The sequence below is a fragment of the Colletotrichum tamarilloi genome (genome assembly GCF_030869305.1).
Source record: "Colletotrichum tamarilloi strain Tom-12 chromosome Unknown Scaffold_27.1, whole genome shotgun sequence".
NCBI lineage: Eukaryota > Fungi > Ascomycota > Sordariomycetes > Glomerellales > Glomerellaceae > Colletotrichum > Colletotrichum tamarilloi.
The window spans coordinates 57,929-80,302 of record NW_026849410.1 but is presented as its reverse complement, the minus strand read 5'-3'; the positions used below and the strand labels follow the sequence as shown (position 1 = coordinate 80,302).

Genomic DNA, 22,374 nt, shown 5'->3' with positions numbered 1-22,374 from the left:
GTTGGAAGAAGCAGGCAGGAGCAGGACTTGACTTGACAGACACGACACAGCCAGGAACCTAAGGACACACTCTCACTCGGTCGCGTCCAGTTCGAATGGGAAGCCAGCTCAGTTCCAGTTCACAGTTCACAGTTCATCGACCCTCCCTTCCAATTCTAATATCCACGACTCTCAGCCCGGCTCTCATCAGTGTTCCAAGCTGCAGCAGCCTTTGCCTCTGATTCGGGACGCCGCCGCCAACAAAGCTACTTTTGCTTTCTGTTGTCCATCGCTTTTGAGTAGCATTTGTTAGGTAAGACCAGGCACACCCTCTCTCTCTCTCTCTCTATCTCGTTCTTCTCTCAGCCTTTCTGTTGCAGTGCTTGCTTGCTTGCTGCTGGTCGCTTGCCCACCCCATCGCTTTTTGCTTTGAGGCTTTCTTCTTATTCTGCTTTTCTGTTCTGGCCTGTCCCGACCCGAAGCTGTACTGCCTCCCTCCGCCGCCGCCCCAAAGTCGTACCCTTTTTTTTTTTTCCCCCTTCCCAATCCTCGCACCCCCATCCCGATCACCCCCGGGCCGCCGATAGAGTTGTAAGTGCTGTTTCCATCATCTCGTGACCTCTATTCGATGCGATGATGTCTCCTTCTTGATGGTTGACACCTGTCGATGTGGTTGCTGATGCTTGTGGTTGCGCGAGTTCGCGATCCTGGGCACTGCAGGCTTCGCATCGCCTCTGCCTCTTTTTTGCCTTTTCCCCCCTTATCGCTGCTACCTTGCCTTGTGTTCCTTGCGCGCTTCCCAGCCCATATGTGGCTAGTCACTCGAGAATAATCTAAGCTTACAAGATGCCTCTTGTTCGCCTGTCTCGTGAGTCTGAGGATTGCCTGTTGGCTTGGCTGTGTTGCGTTGCTCATTTCATGCTCCTCCTCTCTGCCTTGCCCATTTTTTCCAACCCTCTAGCCTCTCTCACTCACTCTTTCCCTTCCCTGTGCGCCACAGCCTTCCTTCCCAGTCTCACTCCCCCAGAAGGCACGCCGCACAGCCAGCTGCCAGAGCCACCTTCCCAGCCGACTCAGACCCGACGACCTGAGGAAAGGACCGGGCTGCTCTGCTCCCCCCCAAAACCGGCGCCAGTCGTGCCCAGCCCAGCCCAGCGCAATTCATCCCCCAAAAGCGGCTGGCTCCACTGCTGATTTCCCACACACCTGCGACTCGTCCGCTCGCTCGTTCCCCCCAGCACCACGCACCACGCACCACGCACCACGTCCAATCCACCACACACAACCGCGACGCGCGACAAGTCTGCATCGCGACAAGCCGCTGCCGTGTCACTCCCCATCTCATCCATTTACTGCTCCATCTCAATGGCCCTTGGCTCATTCCGTTGCAGTCGCTAATTTTCCCCAGCAATCGCTCCATGGGTCGCGCCAGACGACCTCAACCATGAGCACCTGGATGAACGAAGCCGCGGTCCCCAACCATAATGGCAACGGCTTCCCACACATGAACGATCCTAACGCGGCCGGAGCCATGATGGATCCTTCCGCCTTCATGGGCAGTCCTGCCCATTTCAATCCCGCCCAGTTTGCCAATCCCCAGCAGGCTCAGCAGGCACAGCAACAGCAGGTTCAGCAGCAGCAACAGCAAATGGCCGCAATGCAAAATGGCCAAATGCGCAACGCCTCTCCGTCATCCTTTCAGAATCCCGCCTATCAAACAAACCCCGTTATTCCATCGAAACGACCTCGTCCTCGCGAAGACAGCCTCGCCGGCTCACCGCGACAAAACCCTGGCATGCTGCCAACGTCACGCCCCGAAACGCCTCAGACCTTTCCCGGCTATCAACCCGGTATGCCCCAACAGGCGCAAGGCCAACCTTCGCCGTATCCCCATCTTCAAGCCAACGGCTCTGCGAACGCGACACCTTCACCCATCATGGCGAATCAGTTGCGACCCGGAAGCGTGCCTCAGCGAGTCGCGACCGCGTCGCCACACCCTTTCTCCCCCGGTGCGCAACAATTTGCGCCTCAAGCGTCACCGAATCCCTCCGAGCACAGCACTCCGCAACCGAACCACTTCATGCAACAAAACATGCCCAACATGCCTCAAGGCTACAATCCGAACTTCAACCCTTCACCTTCCCCCGCGCGACCCTCCCCCAACCCGAGTGCGATGGCGGGCTCTGGCATGATGCCTCAGCAGATGGGACAGATGCCCCAGCAAATGGGCCAAATGCCGAACCAGATGTTGCCCCCCAACATGCAACCGCGGAATGCCATGGAGCACCAACAAATGGCAGCTTACCAGGCGCGGCTTCAGAAACAATTGCAACAGGGAACGATGCAGGGAATGCAGAACATGCAGAATATGCAGAACATGCAAAATATGCAGAACATGCAAATGGCAGCTCAGATGCAGGCTCAAAATATGGCGCAAGGCCGTGGAATGATGCCGAAGCAGCCCATGCAAATGCCTAATGGTCAGATGCCCCCGGGCGGTATGAGGCCCCAACCCCAACAGCGACAGATGCAGCCACGAACCGACCCGGAGCAATTCATGAAGAGTCTCACTACTTTCATGACCGCTAAGGGTCAACAGCTGGACGCGAACCCAGTCATCGGCAACCGACCCGTCAATCTGTTGACATTATTCCAAGCTGTGCAGAGCAAGGGAGGTTACAAGCCTACGACTGCTGGTAATCAATGGCCTCATGTTTCGAACAATATTGGATTTCACCCAGGCCAGATTCCCCAGGCACCCCAGGTATTGAAGGAGATATACGAAAGAAATCTACTCAGATTCGAGGAGGCTTGGGTTGCGCAGCAAAGTCGACAACGCATGATAGCACAACAGCAGCAACAGCAGCAGCAACAGGGTATGCCTAACCAGCCAATGCCGCCAGGCGCCCAACCCCAAACAACACCCACAAAACAAATGTCTCCGCAAGGGCCGATGCCGCCTCAACAGCAGCAGCAAATGATGCAGTCCGGACAACCGCCAATGCCTCCTCAAGCTCAAACTCCCGTCAAGCAAGGGTCTTTTAGCGGGCAGCCTCCGTCTGTCAATGGCTTCCAAACGCCTCAGGCTCCGGGGCCACATACGCCTGCGAGCGCACAGCAAGGCCATGCCCGGAATAGCTTGTCTCGCAGCGTAGAACCGACGCCGGGCCACCCCCAAGGATTTCCAGCAGCTTCTCCTGCGTCTGTCAAAGGTGGTGGACTGCCCATGCCTGCTCCCCCAGGACTGGACCAAAACCCCATGGCAGCTTCGATCAAGCCCCGTATGCTGCGGCTAGCTCAAGAATCGGACGAATACACACCCAGTGCTCGCCCTCTTGAGACCTATGGTGGTATCAATATTCGAGCTTTCGACCTGAAGGGCTTGGAGCTTCAGGGCTTGAAGCCAGATATCCCACCCCCATACGAACTTGGATACGTGGATTTGCACGCTCTGACACGAAGTCTGGAGTCTGGAATCCACGGCGAAGTACGACTTGCTCTTGACACCCTCGCCGCTGTCACTTCTACGCAGCATCAGGCTCTGCACATCCACCTCAAGTACTGCGAAGAGCTCATCGAAGCTTTACTTGAATGCGCCGAGGACCAATTGGACTTGCTTGTCGAAAACACCGAGGAGGCTTCGTCAGACATTCAATTGACTCCCTACGAGGACGTGGCTCGTGCCTGTTGGACCGACAAGATGGGCGTGAAGGAGCTGCCTAAGTTTGGAACCCCCGAGTACGAACTTGACCGTGCTGTTGACCGGTTCTCTTGCGTAATCACCATCTTGCGCAACCTTTCCTTCCCTGAAGCTTCCAACGAAAACCATCTGGTTCTGGGCGACGAGCTGGTCATCAAGTTCCTCTGCGCTGTGATCAGATATCTCGGCACGAGAACCATGTTGTTCCGGACAAACGCAAACACCCTCGAGTTCATGAAAGACGCCATTATTCTACTGTCTAATATCGCAGGCGCAGTCGAAATTCCCGGCCGCGAGCAAGCGCTGTGTTTATTGCATTTTTTGCTCTCTTTTGCACCAGCACCTGGACCGTCTGTGGTAGACAATAAGCTCTACTTCCCACCTTACCAGCCTGGAGTTCATACGTACACTTTCCATGCCGTCGATGCATTGGCTAGGTTCCTGGCTCGCGACGAACCAAACAGGACGCATTACAAGACCCTCTTTGCCACGGAAGCCAGCAGTAGCCCACCATACGACCTGTTGACGCGCTCGTTTGCTCTGGCCACCACAGTTATTCCCATCCAGTCACCAGAATCTATCGTCGCACACATCGAGGCTCCCGAGAAATTCTTTAGGCTTGTCGAAGATCGGAAGCCTTGGCTCATGCAGGGTCTGTTGGCTACAGACATCATCGCATCCCTCGCACCCGGATATGAGACAGGAATCGCCAAATCATGGCTATCCAGTGGCAATGGCTTTGCTCAATCCCTCTATCACTTTGTCCAAGTGCTTGGAGCTCAATTCGAGCAACCATGGCAAACGCGGAGTGGTCAAGGGGACCCCGCAGGTCGAGACACGGGCTTGGTTTATATTGCGACGTCTGGCATCTCAACCCTTCGGAGACTAGCAGAGAAGGCAAGGGATCCCAATGATCCTAACTCTTTAGTCCCCGCGGACTCATTACCATCGGAAGAAAGCCTCTTCAAGATGATGATGATGCGATCCCCCGAATGGACAAAAGACGGAGTGATGAGGAATCTTGCTGCCTACGCCTCGCTAGAGTCATAGGTATCGTCATGGCTTTTCATGTATGGATTAAATCAAAAGATTGGGGAAAATCAAGCTCGGTGCAGGTTTCTTCACCATATGGTTTTGATGGGCCGAAGACAAGACCGAAGCTCGGGACCTGAGCGCCCGAACGAGGCGTTTAGATGTATATGGCACGTCTTTGTATAAGAGTTGTAACCAAAAAAAGACTTTTGGCGTGTTGACGGGAGTTTACTGGGAGCATGGAGCGAGGCTACTTGGTCAAAGGGCCGTCTTTCATAGGTGTATATATAACGCGGAAATGCAAGAATACCTCACGGACCACATCCAAACACGGCTGGTATCAATGACATGATAAGTGGTGATCCTGGACTTGTGCGAAGAGTTTAGAGATCCGAGTGTTGAGGTGACGACTGAAATTTAGTCATCACACTGTCTCAGCTGTAAGACGGGAAGGAGTCTTTGGTCAAGTATTGCTCTCTACGGAGCTAATAGTACATCGCCATGTATCTAAATCAATAGCGCAATATCGTACCGAACTTTTTCAATCCACGCCCTCGGCATAGAGCACCAGCCAATTGACCGTCTTTGCTCCCAGTGGTATGATACAATTTCTGATTATACAATTCGGCCTCGCTGATTAGCGAACCGCACACCGTATATCTCGACATTCATGCCGTCTTTGCAGGGTTCCCCAATGCGGTGGTCAACCACTCCTTGACCTTTTCGACGTGGAAGCCCTATGATATTGTTAGAATTCGACTAAGTACAGTAGAGAGACTCCGGAGAATTGGGCTCGGGAAGGGTGAATGGTTTCCGTCCCCTCCACCCTCCAAACCAGTTCTATAGTTGCGAGAAGAAAGGAGCTCCGACGTACCTTGACCTGAACGTGTCCTGTGATGGGGTTCAGCTTGACCTCTGCCTCGGCGAAGCCAGCCTCGCGGGCGAGATCCTGTGCAAACGCCTTCTTGTTTCCCTCAATCTTCTTGACAATGGTGAATTTGGAAGAACCGGCGGCCTTTGTGCGCGCGTAGACGGGGAGTTGGTTCGAGGGGGTGAGGCTGACGACGTATGGTCTCGCTGTGGTATTTGGTGAGCTCGTCGTCGTTGTCTCGGCGGCGGTCGTGGAGGAGAAGCGTATTGAGGGGAGGAAGGCGGTTGTTCTCGAGGTAAGGAGGGAGGTGAGCTGAGGCCGGGCGAGGGCGGCGCTCCTGACTGCTGAGCGCATCTTGAAGTATGTCGTTCGGATGCTTAAGTCTATGGGTATCGTTTCGAGGCACAGAGACGGCGAGGGTTCGATTGAGCAGGACTCTGTTGGGCGTTTGACTGGACCTTTAGCTGGGACGGAGAGTGGTACAGAGGTTTCTGGTGATGAAGGGATTCGCGCCGGTTGAAGCTCGGGTCAATTGGGAGCGTGTCGAGGGACCGTGCACTTGACGTTGGATTCACCGACAATACCCCACAGTTTTCCAGAGGTGCAGACGTTCTTAGGTAAGCTACCTGTGGGCCACCAAGATACAACAAAGCTGTCCTTCCAGTGGTTCAGGCATTAGGCGGGAGCGGCAAAACCACGGCACAAAGCCCCCCACCAAACCTGCCCTTTGGCGAAAATGCCCAAAACTCTTTCTGCCCCTCAGCGGAAGGAAAAGATTGAGCAAAAGACGATCGCGCAGACCCCGAACCGGACGGCCGACGACACCACACCCCCCTCCCTCCTCCTCCTCCCCTCAGGCGACGACTCCATACCTCGATTTTCTCGATCCGGTATTTTCCAAAATTGCCTCCCGACCGACAACACTTACACTCATCCACCACCCGAAAATACACCTCGCCCATCATGGAGGATGTCTATGCCGCCCTCGGCGAGGAGAGCATCCTGCCCAAGCTCGCGTCGCAGCTGTCCCGCCACCTCGTCTTCCCGCTGATCGAGTTCGAGGCCGGCCGTGCCGAGGAGAAGGGCGACGATGCCGGTGCCCGCAAGATCCTTGCCGGCAAGATCAAGCTGCTCGAGGATACCAACATGGCCGACTACGTCGCCCAGCTGTACCAGGACCTCAACGGCGGCGCCGAGGCGCCTGCCGAGTACGCCAAGAAGCGCAACGAGGTTATTGCGCAGCTTGAGAAGTACGAGCAGGACACGGCCAAGATCTCGGAGCTTTTGACTCGCGAGGACGTCGTTGGCGCCCTGCGCAGCGACAAGGTTGCCAACTTGGAGTTCTTGAAGAAGGATCACGATGTGAGTGGCCTTGTGTCTCTGCTAGCTTCGGAGGTGATACACGGGCGCATATGCTGACTGAAATGCCACCAAAACAGGTCACCATCGAGATGGTCAACGCCCTGTACGAGTTTGGCCAGTTCCAGTTCCGCTGCGGCAACTACGGCGCCGCTGCCGAGCTGCTGTACCAGTTCCGTGTCCTGTCCACCGACAACGACCGCGTCGCCTCTGCCACCTGGGGTAAGCTCGCCTCCGAGATCCTCACCACCAACTGGGACTCTGCCGTCGAGGAGATTATGAAGGTCAAGGAGAGCATCGACAGCAAGCTCTTCAACAACCCCCGCGCGCAGCTCGACCACCGCACCATGCTGGTCCACTGGGCCCTCTTCCCCCTCTTCAACCACGAGGCCGCCCGCGAGCCCATCCTGGACCTCTTCTTCTCCGCCGCCTACATCAACACCATCCAGACCGCCTGCCCGTGGGTCCTGCGCTACCTCATCGCCGCCGTCATCACCGGCCGCTCCCGCTCCCGCAACTCCTCCCTGCAGGCCAAGCAGATGAAGGACATTATCCGCTACGTCCGCCAGGAGGCCTACGAGTACGCCGACCCCGTCACCGAGTTCGTCTCGGCCCTGTACGTCGCCCACGACTTCAACGCCGCCCGCGAGGCCCTCCGCAAGGCCGAGGAGGTCTGCCGCGCCGACTTCTTCCTCATGTCGTCGTCCGACGCTTTCGTCGACGCCGCGCGCCACCTCATCTGCGAGAGCTACTGCAAGATCTTCTCCCGCATGAATATCCGCGACCTCTCCGCCAAGCTCGGCCTCAACCCCGACGACGGCGAGAAGTGGATCGTCAACCTCATCCGCGAGACCCGCCTCGACGCAAAGATTGACAGCCAGGAGGGCACCGTCATCATGAACCACCCGCCCAACAACGTCTACCAGCAGGTCATTGAGAAGACGAAGGGCGGCTTCTTCCGCACGCAGGTGCTCACCGCCGCCGTCTCCAAGTAGGATCTGGCTTCCCCGACGGAGCGGCGCCAGCACCCGTATGAGCAGAAGCAAAAGCTACAGCAGATGCTTTGGGATTATTGAGAAGAAGGGCAAGCATGAGGAAGAACGCTAGCTTAATGGCCACACACGAATCACATATGATTTCAAGACGATTACCGTACAAAAAAAAGATGGGAAATTGTTTTTTTGGTGATCCAAAAAGAAGAAGGGGGGAGAAAACCCGGGCTTTCTTTTTTTTACAATGACACGATAGAACCTACACCGCCAAATTTACGACAACCATGAAGCATCTCACCTCTCTGGTCTGAGAGGTGGAGCTTCTCTTTCGGGGGACAAGATTTGGTGGAAAGGGGCGTTTGATGTGGGCGGATTTCGGGAAAAGAATCGAGGATCCTGGTCATATCACACACCACACCACACACACAACACATTACACACACGCGCAGACATCCCCGAGGCTTCTTTTTGCATTGGCACGGCGTTCAGGGCAAAAACGGGGAGGAGATCTTCCCCCCCCTTCCCAAAAGGGCTAAGTGAAGGGTGGGAGTCGAGAGGGGTGAAGGAAGGGGGCTCGAAGAAGCAGACAGAGAGAGAGAGAGAGGAGAGAGCCTGATGGGGGATGAAAGTAGATTCACCGCACTTATTGAAATGTTATCAGTTTGAAAAATAATGCTTTACATGAAGTGGTGATGTGTCGAGTGACACAGGCTGGCTCTTCTTTTTCTTCCACCTTGGTCCACTGAGGATGGTACATATGTAACGACGCCATTCAGCAGATCATGGGATACGTGAGGCTATCTTCCCTTGATATCCAGCCATCCATCTTTCATATCTCTCGTAGATTGACAGTTGGCCAAGTAGCATTACTGTAGACATCACTCCGGAAATATAAGTCCTTGTATCAAACGCGACTAAACGACAGGCCATACTTCATAAGACGATACGGAAAGATGAATGTTCGTTTCATAACACGTTTCCTCATAACGATGATCTAATCTCCGTCTTCTCTGAACCCACACACGAACACATCCTCAGATGCTTCTGAGACTCTGTCCCGCCCCGTCCTCGCGACCAGCCATAAACACCCGCCCCTTGAGCTCCTCAACAACGCTATCACGCATCCACCACTCCTGGTTCTTCTCCCCTTCCGCACCTCCACCACCACTACTGCCGCCAGCCTTGGCAGCCTTGCTCTTAGCCCAAGCCCCCGCATCAAGCTGCGCACGCCGATCCGCCCACTCAAACAGCATCTTCAACCCCAGAAGCCTCTCCCGCGAGGACCCGTCCATGCTCCGCTCCAGCACGAGACGAGCATCCACCGCGGACCCCGAGGTCTCGCTAGCAGCGCCCTCGGAGCTTGTGCTACGGTCCAGGACGGTGGCGCGTTCGGCGTAGGTTAGGTCGCAGAGGGCATCGAGGCCAAAGATCCATTCAATCGGATCCCGTGTGCCGTTGTCGGTAACGTCAGCTAGCGCGTCCCGTCCGAGAGCGCGGAGTGTCGACGTGAAGGGTGCTTCTTGTGCAGGACGCCGGCGGAGGTAGAGGCTCTGGTTCTGTCTAAAGGCGTCGACGAGCAAAGGGTTCTTTTCAAAGTCGATCTCAAGGTCCCAGAAGGCTGGCCCTGCGTCGGTGCGGATGCTGGCAATGTCGGCCAGAGGAGGTAGGAGACAAGGTGTGTTGCGGACGACAGCGACATCCTCTGCGTCGTGGGCTCCGTTCATTTTCCTGCGAATCTCGATCGGTGCCGATATCGGTTGGCCCGTCGCGACATCCTTCGCTACTAGGCAGCGAGGGTCGGTGGCCAGGACCCAGAAGTGGCGGAAGGCCTGGAGGTGAGAGCGGTTGTCCATAACTGAGGTGGGGAAGATGGGATAAAACGCGATGAGCAAACTGGCAATGGCCATGTTACTCGTGCCAAAGGTGGCTGTTCCGCATCCGAGGAATAGAGACCCAATGGCGAGATGTGCAGCCAAGTGCGAGCCGTAAGGGGTATCTGGATCGTCACGGCCATGCAGTAGACGAAGGCGACGTAGCACGACAAGATCACCGGTGCCGGCCATGACAATGGCGGCGGAGAGCGCGAGAACATCTTGGCACATCCGCGCATTGGACCGGGCGAGTTCTTCGTCGTACATGGGATAGTCATGTGGAGGTGGCCGTGGCGTGGCAGGTATCCGAGATATACGGATAAACTGGTCGAGGTAGTGTATCAAGAGGTCTCGTACCCTCACTGACGCACTGCCCGCATAGCGCAGCGCGATAGAGAAGCAGATTCCAGTAACGATGCTAAAGAATGGTAGGTCTGTACTCTTCAGCTTGGTGGTATTGACCAGCTTATACCGGACACGGTACGCCTTGGGAAGGCTCTCCAAAATCCATTCGAACTTTGGTTCGATCTCGTTCCACATGATTAGGTTCTTTGCAACGGTACGCAACAGCAAGATATCCGGCCGTATGTAGTCGAACTGAACAATGGACTCTGGTACGTCAATCTTCCTGGCTACGATATGGTCCTCTGATTTCATGAAAATCAGAGCGAGGGCCATGACCGCGCCAGCTGCTGCTCGGTCAAGAACGTGTACCATTTCGACCTTCTTTGTGGCCGTAGCAATCGTGATGAGGCTTTCGGTCAGCCTCAAGTCGTGGAGCCCGCGGAGGTCGTTGCCTTTGCCGAGATTGATCAGGCCAAGTGAGAAGCCGGCGGCGAGCCGATAACACTCGCTTCGAAGTGGCTCGTCTTCGTCTTCCTCATCCATATGCTCGATTTCAGACATCATGATCTCACTCATGCGTCTGTGTTGACTGTTACAATAGAGGAGACCAATGCCCATGATACCCGTAGTCTGCGTCAAGGGGGACAAGTTCAGCTCCGCAGCACCCCTAGGAAGCATGCGAGTAACATGAACAGAGAGCAGGCGTGTGATGAGTGAGTCCATGGTGCCCATATAAGACGCAGCGAGCCCCAATAACAGACCGACTGAAGTCATGGTGTGCTTCGGAGTGAGGTATTTGAAAGCAACCCATTTCGCAATACCCTTGAGGTGCCCATTCAGGCCCAAAGCAAGCAGAAAGCCAGCGTGTCGATTGCTCAGATCGTGGCCAGGCTTATTGTACAAGATCCAAGAGGTGTCAATACCTTTGGCCTCTGGAGAAATGGCAAGTCCGGCCGCCACGCCCTGGTGGAAGAACCCCCAGCAGACCTTTTCTTCCGTGAAAAGTGCCTTGTCGACACCGACGGTGACATTTGTTGGACGAACGACGCAATTCAAATTGAACCCGGCTACGTGGAACTTTTGTGTCAACAGCGGGTATCGTAAGCTGTAATACAAGAGCGCTCGGCCAGCTGGGATGGCCAGAGTGCCCGTGGCAATTCTAGACACAAGTTCCTTTTGTCTTTCGAGGTATTCGCTCTCTGACCACGCTGCATCGGCTTCCAGACGGACAACACGAGCTCTGTGAGTGGAGAGGAGATTCTGAGCTTCGTTGAGGCGACGGTCCTCTTTGAATAATGCCCGTATGACGGCCTGTCGCTCGGTTCCCTGCCCTTCGTCGTAACCGTTATTATTGTACTCGTCAACGCTTTGGCAAATAGTCCGGTAGTCCCATGACGCATTATGCGTGGGTGTCTATGGCTTGTTAGTACAGAGTACCGGGGAGGCTGGGATCAAAGAATACTGACAAGAATGTTGGCGCCGCTCTTCTGCAATTTCTTGATTGGCGCCAGAACCATGCTGATATCGCCACGGTTGACAAGCTCCAACAGATCCTTGGGCCATGAAGCGGGTGGCCGGGCTTGACATCTAGCAATCGAGTCCTTGAGCGGCGCAAGCACAGCCTCGGGAAGGGTTTCAAGCACCCGACTGCTAATGCCTGCAGAGTGCATGGCTTCGACCATGTTAGCGGCGCTGCTTTTGGGTGTAAGCTTTTCGAAAAGCCGCTTGAACATGAGTGTTCTTGGCGTGATAGATGCCCATCTGGAATCTTTGAGGTGCTCTTGATCAGCCTTCAAGTTTTGAGAGTGATAAAGATTCGCTAAGGTAAGGAAGGGGTGGTATTGGCCGGCGGCAAGACACGTCTGTATCCAGTGGAAGATGTCAAAGTCAACGCCCGACGGTTGCGCAAGAGGTACTTCAAGGCGGAGTTCTGTTCCTGTCAGTATCTCTCCATGTTTCCCGAAAACAAAAAACGAATTACTGACCTGTATCGTAGCGAGACTCCAATTCTTCCTGAATTCCCAGCTCGTACACTGCGACAAAGTCGTGCCATCCCAGCCAACGGGCGATTTGACACATGACCACCCGCAGTGGCGCCGTACCCGGAGAAGCATATTCAGGTGTCATGATCTCCAACTTTTGTTCCTCAAGTAGGAGATGAAGAGCCACGAATACGTTCCAGGCGGCATTGCCACGGTTCTCTGCACTTCGTTGCTGCCCGGTTGGAAGGTATCCATTGGCGCCGACGGCCTTCTCGCCAAGGGGAGATGCTAAGTAGCCCTTGGCGTATTGAATGTGAGTCGACATGAACTTGTTATCTCTAAGACCAGGATTGGGCGGACTGGAGAAATCGTCGCTGCCATCCTCCTCGAGGGTCCAGTCCCAGCCTCTTGTTTGCTGCCAACTCGGGCAGCCTAGGGCATTGGGGGTTTCGTATAAATGTAAAGTGTTCCAGTCCTCGACGTCCTGTATTGACCCGAATGAGCCGGACTGGGGTCGCCGTTTGCCTCTTGACGGCTTTGTAAGAGATTCTTGTGTGGCGCTGGCCTTGCCCAACGCGAGATAGATGGCTAGAAGCTGAATGACCAGGGCTGACCACTCTGCATCGGCGACTTCAATCTCTTCGCTCTTTAACCATATCATGATATGCCACCAGCCAGGAAACATCTTCTCAGCGTGAGAAGCGGGAAGAATGCTCCGGCAGGCATCGAGCACTTTCTGCACTTGGTGATTGCGAGGCTGGAGCTGAATTTGGATCTGATGGTGCCTGCCATCACCATCAACCATGTCGACGATACCCCTTGCTTTCGAGTATTTCAGCGCTCCGACATTTCCGTTCGCAACCTCAATGTTTTCAGACTTGCGATGTCGGACATCCCTGTCGACAACTCGGCCGCGGTAATGCAAGCTCCTCACATTCTCGAGCGACATTGGAGGAAGGTTGATGGCTGTAATTTGACTCCATGGCGCCTGTATGCTGAGCTCCCTACGCCCCTCATGCCCTTCAGATAGAATGAGTATAACCGAAATGTCGCCGTCGGTCACTTTGCAAGAGTCCACAACGTGATGAGCCCGCCGAAGAGCGCCGCAAGCTAGTCTTACGGGATCTTCTGACGAGGTGGAGCTTTTACCAGGCTTCGGTGGAACAAGGAAACGGGGCCCTCGTTGAAGGTCGATCGTAAGGAGCTGCAGCCTCTTGTCGAGGGAGTCTTGGATCCCTATGAGCAGCTCACCGCGGAGGGGATCGTCTACGGCGAATTGTGGTGCTGTCAAGATGAAGACCTTGCAATGCTCACGAGCAGGCTGCTTGGACAAGGAATACCGCACGTTAGAATTATCCAGAGAAATAGACTGGATCTTTGTAAACATCATTTCCTGAGACAGACCATCGAAAACATGGTCGTCAAGGCCCATGTTATGGAAACCCTCAAAGTCACCGCCGGCTCGAAGTTCTTCCAACACACCATCGATGGGAGCCTCGAGCAGACTGCCAAGGCTTGGATGAATGGTCTGATTTTGGTTGAAGGAGCTGTAGCCACCACTAAGTCTAGGCCCTTGACTACCGTAAGACTCGATTCGTTTAGATCCGCCGTGTGCTGGGCCAGCTAAGGGCTGCTCGGAGAAGACTGAGCGTTCTTGAGAAGCAGAGAGATCAGCTCGAGCCAGCATCGAACTCACTCGCCGTGACTGCCTCCGGTTGGCACCGGATTCCTTGTCCAGATCAAACGAAGAGACCAGGTCCAGCGGCTTCTCAACCCTTTCCGGCTTTTCGACTTTTTCACTCTTTCTGGATCGCTTCCCTGGCAAGGGCGCACCAAAGCTCTCCCGAAAGTTTGTCTGAACTGGCGTCGAGGCACCGCTGGCGGCGAAATGCGGCTGCATGGAGCTACGGCGACGCTCTGCCCTGCTCTTGTCCTTCTTAAGGCGGCCGATGAAGGGGTCCTCGTTCTTGACATATGTCACTCTCCATACTGCATATGTGCTTGCTTCCCTATTAATGGTGACAGCGAGAATGAGTGGCTCAGCATTCTTGGTGTTGGGTGCACCGGGATGCTTGATTTCCTCCATGTGCAATATTTCCTCTGCAGGATCCAGAAAGCATGGTGTTTTTGTTGTACTTTTCCTCCTCTTCTCTCGGGCGGCACCGTCTGGACGTGCAACAATGAGCCCCAGCTCTTGCAAGGGATCCAACAGGCACACCAGGCGGGGCCAATGCGAGTCTGGTTGTTCCAATGGACCCTCCCACATGTTTCCGAGTGTCGAGCTTAGCCTCAAGGGTAGCGACTTGGGCTTGTTCAGGCCCTCCACGGAGAAGACAGTATGTTGTGAGCTTCGAGGGGAAGTGACGGTGATTTGCGAGGAGACGAAGGAATTGGGCGGCACTTTCGGAAACTTGAGGGAGACGGGCGCGGTGGCATCTCCTCGCTGCTTGCGCTGGATGATGACACCTTGGGGTGCGGCACAGGCGGCCTCGACCTCGAAAGGCATATGGACAACATGGCTCGTGCCGGAGAGGAAGTAGACGTGTGCTTGCGTGCATAGGAAGACGACTAACGCTCGGGATAGTCGACGGGGTTCGGTCGAAGTATCTGGAGACTTGCTCTTCGGAGTTTGCTGCGGCGTCTTCTTACTGTAGTCGGACGTGGGAAAGGAAGCGAGCAAGGCCTGGGTGACGGGCTCTTTTTCCAGATCGAATTTGTAGGATTTGCGAAAGACGCCCCCGCGACTCCAAACGACGCAGTTCTTGGTGACCAGTAGCTCATCTTCGACATCGGTGGTATCGTCGTATTCGTTCTGATCGGGGTCAGTTGATATCTCCCATGTGTAGGTCGACGGCGGGGCATCTTCGTGAGCTGTGTGTTGAAGGCCGCTAGGCTGGTGCAGGCCCAGAGACTTGATGGACGCCATTGTGATCCCCCATGTGAGTTGTTAGGGGATCTTGTCAGAGCAGTCCGAGGGATGCAGTTTCTGAAAGGGGCGGGTTGGCCATCACAGCCTCGGCAGCCGGTGTGACGTTCGCTTTGTTGAAAGTTCGACACGGCGGCAATAAGATGTTGGTGATGGTGGTGATACTTCCACTCTTTTTTTGTTGGAGTCGCGTCCCGGCAGCCCAGGAACGCGAATCAAAGCTTCCAGCACCACAAGTCAGCGACATAGGTCCAACGGGCAGGCTCAATCCACTATATTTTGGGTTGACGGGTGGGGGAGGGGCACCACTACAGAGGTGCCTACACGATTGGTGGACAGCTTACCAGAGACCCACCCAGATACCTAGGCACTGTGCTTTTTGTCAGGAACAAGCTCTCGCTGTGCCTCAGGCGCAGGTGCACCACATCGCGGTTCTTCCCAGGGTACCTTACCGGTAGGTGCTGCTGAGTAGGTGCCTGTGGAAGCTCCCATCGTAGCTCTTCGGTACGTACCGAGCACGCCTCGTGACGTAGCGGACTTGCGCGACAACTCATTCGAAGAGCAGCTAAGCTTCCTCTAAACCTCAACAGACCGCGACGCCACCCCAAGGAGCTCGTCGAACCCGATCCGAAGCTCAGGGTAGCTCCGTTCCTTGCCTCGGATCCCTCCATTGCAGCCTTTCTCTACGCCAGGCCGAGCCATTGCCTCATCATCCCCGCCCAGGCCCGCCGACTTTCTGGTACTCCATCGACCAAACGACAATGCCAATGCGAGCCTCCAGTTGACGGTACATCCAGCACAATGACGGACGTTTCCGATCCCGATCGCGATGGTCCCACCGCTGCACAGAAAGGCAAAGAGCCTGAGACGGCCGAGACTGTGACTGCGCCGGAGGAATTGGCCGCGACCAAGTCCGAGAAAGAATTGAAGAAGGACGGTGATGGCACGGACAACAAGGAGGAGGAAGAGGAGGATGAGGAAGACGATGATGAGGACGACGAGGACGATGAAGATGACGAAGAAGACGACGACGATGACGATGACGACGATGAAGACGATGACGAGGAGCCCCGGCTGAAGTATGCCAGGCTCACTCAACACCTGGGGCCCATTTACCGCAATGGTGATGCCACCAGCGCGTTCCTCGTCGCGGGTGATAAGATGGTAAGACTGCCTGGCGAGTGCATTTATATGCGGCAACTGACCATGACTAGATCATAGGAACGCATAACGGCAACATCCATGTCATCCAACTGCCCATGTTCCAATCTCTCCGCGTGTATCATGCCCATTCCGCTTCCATCACCAGCATCTCCATCTCCCCAAACCCACCCCCCTTGCCGACAGCAAGGTCAGAAGCAGTGCAAAGACTTGCTCAAGAAGCTGCTGAAAGCGTCGCAAAACAACGACCGCCTTCTCGTCAGTCGGGCAGTTCCCCTGCCGCCGCCTCGAGAAGGCCTAAGGATCCTTCTCCTGTCTCCAACACACCCTCTAATAACGTCCACATCGCTACCTCGTCCATGGACGGCAACGTCTGCGTCTTTTCTCTCGTAGATACAAAGGATGTTCAGTTGCGGAACTTTGCGCGTCCGGTGCAAGCCGTCTCACTCTCCCCCGATTACAAGAATGACCGGACATACCTTTCGGGTGGTCTCGCTGGGCAACTTATCCTAACGACCGGAGGCCAGCCGGGCCGTAGCACCTCGACGACCGTCGGAACGGCGGCTGCCACCGCTTCTGGCTGGCTTGGTAGCATGGGCTTGGGTACCAACACAGGCAAGGACACGATCCTGCACTCTGGCGAAGGCACAATCAATAATATCAAGTGGTCACTCTCCGGAAAGTACGTAGTGTGGCTGAACGAGCATGGCGTGAAGATTATGCGGTCAAAGTTGCATCTGGAGAGTGCCGACGCGGACGACGCCTGGAAACGCATTGGCCACGTAGATCGTCCTCAAACAGATGAGTGGGAGACCATGGCAAGCGTCTGGAAAGGACGCGTCGAATGGATCGACGAGCAAGCTGTCGAGACCGAAGACGGGGAGGCCGGGCGCAAAGACGTTGGCTCAACGCTGGCACCCGAAAGCTCAACGCAACAAGGAACCTCAAGTACCAAGAAGATCGAGAGGCTACTGGTTGGCTGGGGAGGCACAATCTGGATCATCCACGTCCACCCCGGCAGTGTTGGTACTGGTAAGCGAGCTGGTGAAAGGTCGATTGGACGTGCCGAAATCGCCAAACAGTGAGTATACCCTCCCAGCACGTTGGAGCGATTTGTAGCTAATATCCTCGCAGCCTTCGTATGGATTGCATCATTTCTGGAATTTCGTTATATACCCAAAATCTTCTCCTTGTACTAGCATATGTATTACCGGACGACGACGAAGACGATGATGATGAGAAGGCCGGCAAGGGTCACAAATCGAAACTATCAACAACGTCAGCGAGTAGCGAGCCATCTGGCGGAATACGACGCCGACAGAACAATTTACCGCCGGAACTCCGATTAATCGACCTGAGCTCGCAAGCCGAAGTCGATAAAGATGGCCTTAGTGTAAGCAGATATGAGAGGCTGTCATCGGGCGACTACCATCTCGGCGTTCTCCCTGCACAGAACGCAGCCTCGGCGGTGGCTTCATCCAAGGGAGCCCTGGAAGCAATCACGGGATTTGGCTCAGATATGTGGAATGCCGCCATCAATCCCAGGACACTATTTAGCTCTGGTGCAAGTATCAGGAGTGGACACAGCGGAGATGGTGTCTCTAGCACGCAGCTCCCGAGCTCAGTTAGTGGCGCCCGGAGATCAGGAACTCCTACAGTCCATCCCAACCTCATCAAGCCAGGAGTAAAGATCTTCATCCACAGCCCATTCGATTTCATTCTCGGAACGAAGAGAGACCTTGGCGACCACTTGGGCTGGCTGCTGGAGCACCAAGACTATCAGAAAGCATGGGAATTGCTTGACGAGCACCCCGAGATCATGGCTGCACCTCCAGAGAACCTTCATGAGCTCGTTCCAACAACGCCAGACAGAAAGCAAAGCAGCCAAGAGGACTTTGACGATGCCTCATCCGTCATGGGGTCTACGGGGCTAGCAAGACAGCCTAATTCCTCGGCGCAGAGGGAGAAGAGACGCATCGGCGAGCTTTGGATTCGGGAGCTGATTGAGGCAGGTAGCTGGGCTGAAGCCGGTAAAGTGTGTAGCAGAGTCCTTGGCTCTCCCGACAGATGGGAAAAATGGGTCTGGACATTTGCTGGCGCCGACAAGTTCGACGAGATCACGGACTACATTCCTTCTGAGCCGATGTACCCGCCGATCCCAGGCACAATCTACGAAGTCGTCTTGAATCACTACATTCAGGCAGACAAGCTGAGATTCAGAGAACTGCTAGACCGCTGGCCGACGGATCTCTTTGACATCAAGACCGTCACCACAGCCTTGGATAACCAGCTCAAGTACCGCGATGTACGAGAGGACAGCGTCGAGGGGGGTGAGAAGGGTCGCGACTGGAAGATTGTGATGGAGTCATTGGCACGCTTACACGAGGCAAATGGACGCTTCAGGGAATCGCTCAAATGCCACATCAAGCTACAAGATGCGGACTCTGCGTTCCGCTTGATCCGCGACAACCATCTCGCCGAAGCAGTGACTGACGACATTCCCGGCTTCATCGGATTGCGAGTGCCGAACAAAAAGCTCGGAACCATGGGGCCAGACGAGCTTGAAGCCGCTACCTCGGAGGCCATCACTCTCCTTGTTGACGAAGCACAGCATGGTCTTGTCAAGCCTTCTGTGGTTGTATCGCAGCTCGAGGAGAAGGAACTCAACCTATATCTCTTCTTCTACCTGCGCGGTTTGTACAAGGGCGAGGGAATAGAGGAGCATTCTGGGGAGACTCGCGACAGGCTGCTGATGGACAGCCAATCCCAAGTTAACGAATTTGCGGACATGGCTGTTCAACTGTTCGCCAAGTACGATCGGGACCTGTTGATGAGCTTTTTAAAGTCCTCGACTTCCTACAAATTCGAGAAGGTGAGTAGAATCTATATCTACAATATTGATGGCGATGCTCTGGCATTCCTGAGACCTAGTTTGCAAACTAACGACCGCAGGCTGTCCAAGAGTGTGAAAAGTACAGGTACGACGACGAGTTAGTACATTTGTACTCCAAAACGGGCGAGATGAAACGAGCGCTCTATCTCATCATTGATCGACTGAAGGATGTCAAGAAGGCAATCGATTTTGCAAAGCAACAAGACGACCCTGATCTCTGGGATGATTTGTTGAACTACAGCATGGACAAGCCAAGCTTCATCCGCGGCCTTCTCGAAGAAGTCGGAACGGCCATCAATCCCATTAAGCTCGTGAGGCGCATTCCTGAAGGACTCGAAATCGAAGGCTTGCGAGAGGGCCTAAAACACATCATGAAGGAACACGAGATTCAATACAGTATCAGCTCGGGTGTTGCGCGGGTACTCCGAAGTGAGGTCGCCGCCGCACAAAATGACCTGCGAAGTGGGCAGCGGAAGGGAATCAAGTTTGAAGTCGTCGTTCAATCAACGGATCATGTCGACGTCAAGGTCAGAGACGTCGTGCATCCGCCAGTCAGTGCGGAGGAAGTGGAAGAGAGCTTCTTCAAAGCACCAAAGGCGGTGGAACAACCTGGCCACACGCATCAGCCGCCGAAGCCTGGCCACTGCGCTCAGTGCCACGAGTCCTTCACAGAGTACGAGATGGAAACCTTGGTTGGATTTGCTTGCGGGCACGTCTTCCATCAGTCACATCTCATGGAAATGCTTTACCCCGGCAAGAGACAAGAGGCCGACTTTGGGCTGGCTAGCGAGGAGTCGATCCGAAGCGGGTATCGCGTTGGCTCAAAGGTTACGCATGCGCGGTTGCTCAAGGACCGAGTGCGGGAGGGTTGTCCTGTCTGTACCCACGGGACGGAAGTACCAGTGTAAGGGAGGTTTCGATATCCAGTGACGAAATGTATACGGCGGCACAGCCATCTTTTGATCTTCGGGCCTTGCTCATTCTGTACTATATACTATTCGCGTGATTCGCCCACGTACATTTTAAAATTAAATGCCCATCCTGTCCTCTATTGTGCTCATCCCCAATTCCACGTAGCATTAAACCCGGTCTCGCGCTTCTTCTACTAGCTTATCTATTGTCGAGAATTCTAATGGATGATAGAACGTGAAGATAATCTGGATGCGAATAGCAACATTAATGTTCACATGGTTGGTCACTACGTTGCGTCGATTGGCGCACTCCAAGAAGCACGGGCCGGGCGGCAGGTCACCTCACTCTCCCCCAACCCTCCCACACGGTACCAGGTACCCCACGCCCACGTTTCCCCTTGGATGGCGCGAACGACATGTCACTCCTTCAACCTCGGCCTGGAGGTGTGTCGCCGTCCACCTCTCCCCATCCTTTCCCCAACTCATGCATTCCGCGACGTATGCAAAGGGGAAACGATATGGCGTTTTGGGATACCTACCGGAGCCGGGCTCAAGGGAGGCCGAGCTGTGAGTGTTCACCCTGTACCGTCTTTTGCTACGCTTGCCCCCCCCCCCCCCCCCGGGACAATGCCAATTGGGAGTTATGCTGATCTGGTTGTCATGCCACAGATGGGAGCTGAACCGAACGCAATCTCCTTTCCTGCGCCTCCCGCCAGAAATACGCAACAAGATCTACTGTCTCCTCCTATCCAACATGGGCATCCACGTCCTCCACGACCCTAAAACGGGATCCTTCCACTGCCTCACGCTCCGACCCGGCGCGAACCCCTGGACCTCCGTCCCCGCGACTACTTCATCCCCCACGAGGCAGATAGTAGAACCAGAAAGAGGAGATACCACCACCAAGACCAGCACCAAAAAGAAGAGGTCTTCACGACAGCAGGCCGCAGTCCTGGGACGGGGGCTGACACTGCTGGTGCTGGTCTGTAGACAGCTCTACCACGAGACGGAGCTGATTCCATACCGCGAGAACGCGTGGAGTTGGGCTACGCCGGGGTTGATGGAGCGGTATCTGCTTACGGAGCGGCGGATGGGGTTCGCGCAGAGGAGGGTGCTGAGGGAGGTTTGCGTTAGAGGGATTGCGGGGTTTGGGAATTGTAGTCGGAGGGTTAGGGGGGTTTTGGGCGGGTTGGAGGTTGTTTGGTTTTGGGAGGGGAGTGGGAACGCGGAGCAGGGGAAGAGGGGGCTTGGGGGATGGGTTTGTGAGGTTGTTGAGAGGGGGAGGGTTGAGGTTGGTGTTGGGAAGCCTAATTGAGGGATCTTAAGGGATCTTGAGGGTGGCCATCGAGGTTTGTGGTAGGCAGAGGGTCTGGCTATAGAGGAGGGCAATGTACTCTATAGCATCTACGAGACATGAGGCTATGAGGCTGATGATACTGGGCATGTGGGAAGACATGTGATGATATAGTCAGTAGAATATGGCGGTACTCCTATCAAAACAAGATGTTACTTGGCTACTGGGACAGCATTCAACCATCTTCATGCCTCCTGAACCCGTCGACGAGCAACGATAATGTCCTCTACAATTACCACGAGGCCTGGCTTTGTCCATCTTGACACTCGCTAGCTACAGTACATACAGAAGCGAGTAAATCTCAGCCTCGCAGTGGAGTCGGACGCAACTAGAACAAACAAGAACCTTCCGGGCCAAGTGGCCACTTTCGGAGCCGAGGGCCGGTGGTGCACCGAAGTTTTCGGGGCTCTCGGCCCCGTGGACCCACATCGGGCCTACCACAGTTGAACAACACACCAAAGTCAGCACAGCACAAGGGAACCCATCGCCGCAGAAACGACAGAGTTTTCACATGGAGGGAAAGTGGAAGGAGCCAGATTCTGGTGGGTGGTTCTAGCTTGTTTTGGGGGCTTGATTGAAGGGCGGAAGAGGGGCTTCTTTGGTGTGTTTGGCGCCCTTTGAGGGGATTTTTGGTGGTGTTGTGATGCCGCGATGGGAGATGAGGATAGGTACGAAAAGCAGGAGCCTGTAGATCTTGATCCATTTGATCTATAGACTGTCTAATGGCGACGACATTGATTGCCTTCTAGCCGCCGCGGTCCCGCCAGCGCGGGGGCGCTATTCCAGTGTTTGGTTCTATGTGATGGGAATAGCAGCAGCTTCGATAGTCGTCAACACAAGGGCTTCTTTGGTGGTTTTCCGAGCCTCAGCACTGCTTATGGAATGCCGCGATGGCTTCGTAATAGTATAGAGGGTGCTGGAGTCCGGTGATGCTGATCTATGGATAAGCAGATAGATGGATTGCTCCGTTCGCAGAATTGATGCTCTGGAATCGTGAT

General features: G+C 54.9%; 6 protein-coding genes across 6 annotated transcripts; 4 read left to right on the top strand and 2 right to left on the bottom strand.

The window, feature by feature from the left end:
* Positions 1-1,423: 1,423 nt before the first annotated feature.
* CTAM01_08027 (arid/bright DNA binding domain-containing protein) lies at positions 1,424-4,729 on the top strand (the record flags this gene model as incomplete). The annotated part of the gene is made up of 1 exon (XM_060524048.1): positions 1,424-4,729. The coding sequence occupies one exon, from the start codon at positions 1,424-1,426 to the stop codon at positions 4,727-4,729; it is 3,306 nt and encodes a 1,101-aa protein (XP_060381214.1).
* A 650-nt stretch (positions 4,730-5,379) lies between these two features.
* CTAM01_08026 (uncharacterized protein) lies at positions 5,380-5,936 on the bottom strand (the record flags this gene model as incomplete). Its single annotated transcript, XM_060524047.1, has 2 exons — positions 5,380-5,448; positions 5,586-5,936. The coding sequence occupies 2 exons, from the start codon at positions 5,934-5,936 to the stop codon at positions 5,380-5,382; spliced, it is 420 nt and encodes a 139-aa protein (XP_060381213.1).
* Positions 5,937-6,545: 609 nt separating this feature from the next.
* CTAM01_08025 (eIF3 subunit 6 N terminal domain-containing protein) lies at positions 6,546-7,936 on the top strand (the record flags this gene model as incomplete). Its single annotated transcript, XM_060524046.1, has 2 exons — positions 6,546-6,944; positions 7,022-7,936. 2 exons carry the CDS (start codon positions 6,546-6,548, stop codon positions 7,934-7,936), a joined length of 1,314 nt encoding a protein of 437 aa, XP_060381212.1.
* Positions 7,937-8,967: 1,031 nt separating this feature from the next.
* On the bottom strand, positions 8,968-15,057 carry CTAM01_08024 (uncharacterized protein; the record flags this gene model as incomplete). Its single annotated transcript, XM_060524045.1, has 3 exons — positions 8,968-11,562; positions 11,616-12,079; positions 12,135-15,057. 3 exons carry the CDS (start codon positions 15,055-15,057, stop codon positions 8,968-8,970), a joined length of 5,982 nt encoding a protein of 1,993 aa, XP_060381211.1.
* Positions 15,058-15,858: 801 nt separating this feature from the next.
* Positions 15,859-20,019, top strand: CTAM01_08023 (WD domain-containing protein; the record flags this gene model as incomplete). Its single annotated transcript, XM_060524044.1, has 4 exons — positions 15,859-16,221; positions 16,272-17,299; positions 17,353-19,090; positions 19,171-20,019. 4 exons carry the CDS (start codon positions 15,859-15,861, stop codon positions 20,017-20,019), a joined length of 3,978 nt encoding a protein of 1,325 aa, XP_060381210.1.
* A 487-nt stretch (positions 20,020-20,506) lies between these two features.
* Positions 20,507-21,337, top strand: CTAM01_08022 (uncharacterized protein; the record flags this gene model as incomplete). The annotated part of the gene is made up of 3 exons (XM_060524043.1): positions 20,507-20,589; positions 20,692-20,866; positions 20,966-21,337. 3 exons carry the CDS (start codon positions 20,507-20,509, stop codon positions 21,335-21,337), a joined length of 630 nt encoding a protein of 209 aa, XP_060381209.1.
* Positions 21,338-22,374: the final 1,037 nt, after the last annotated feature.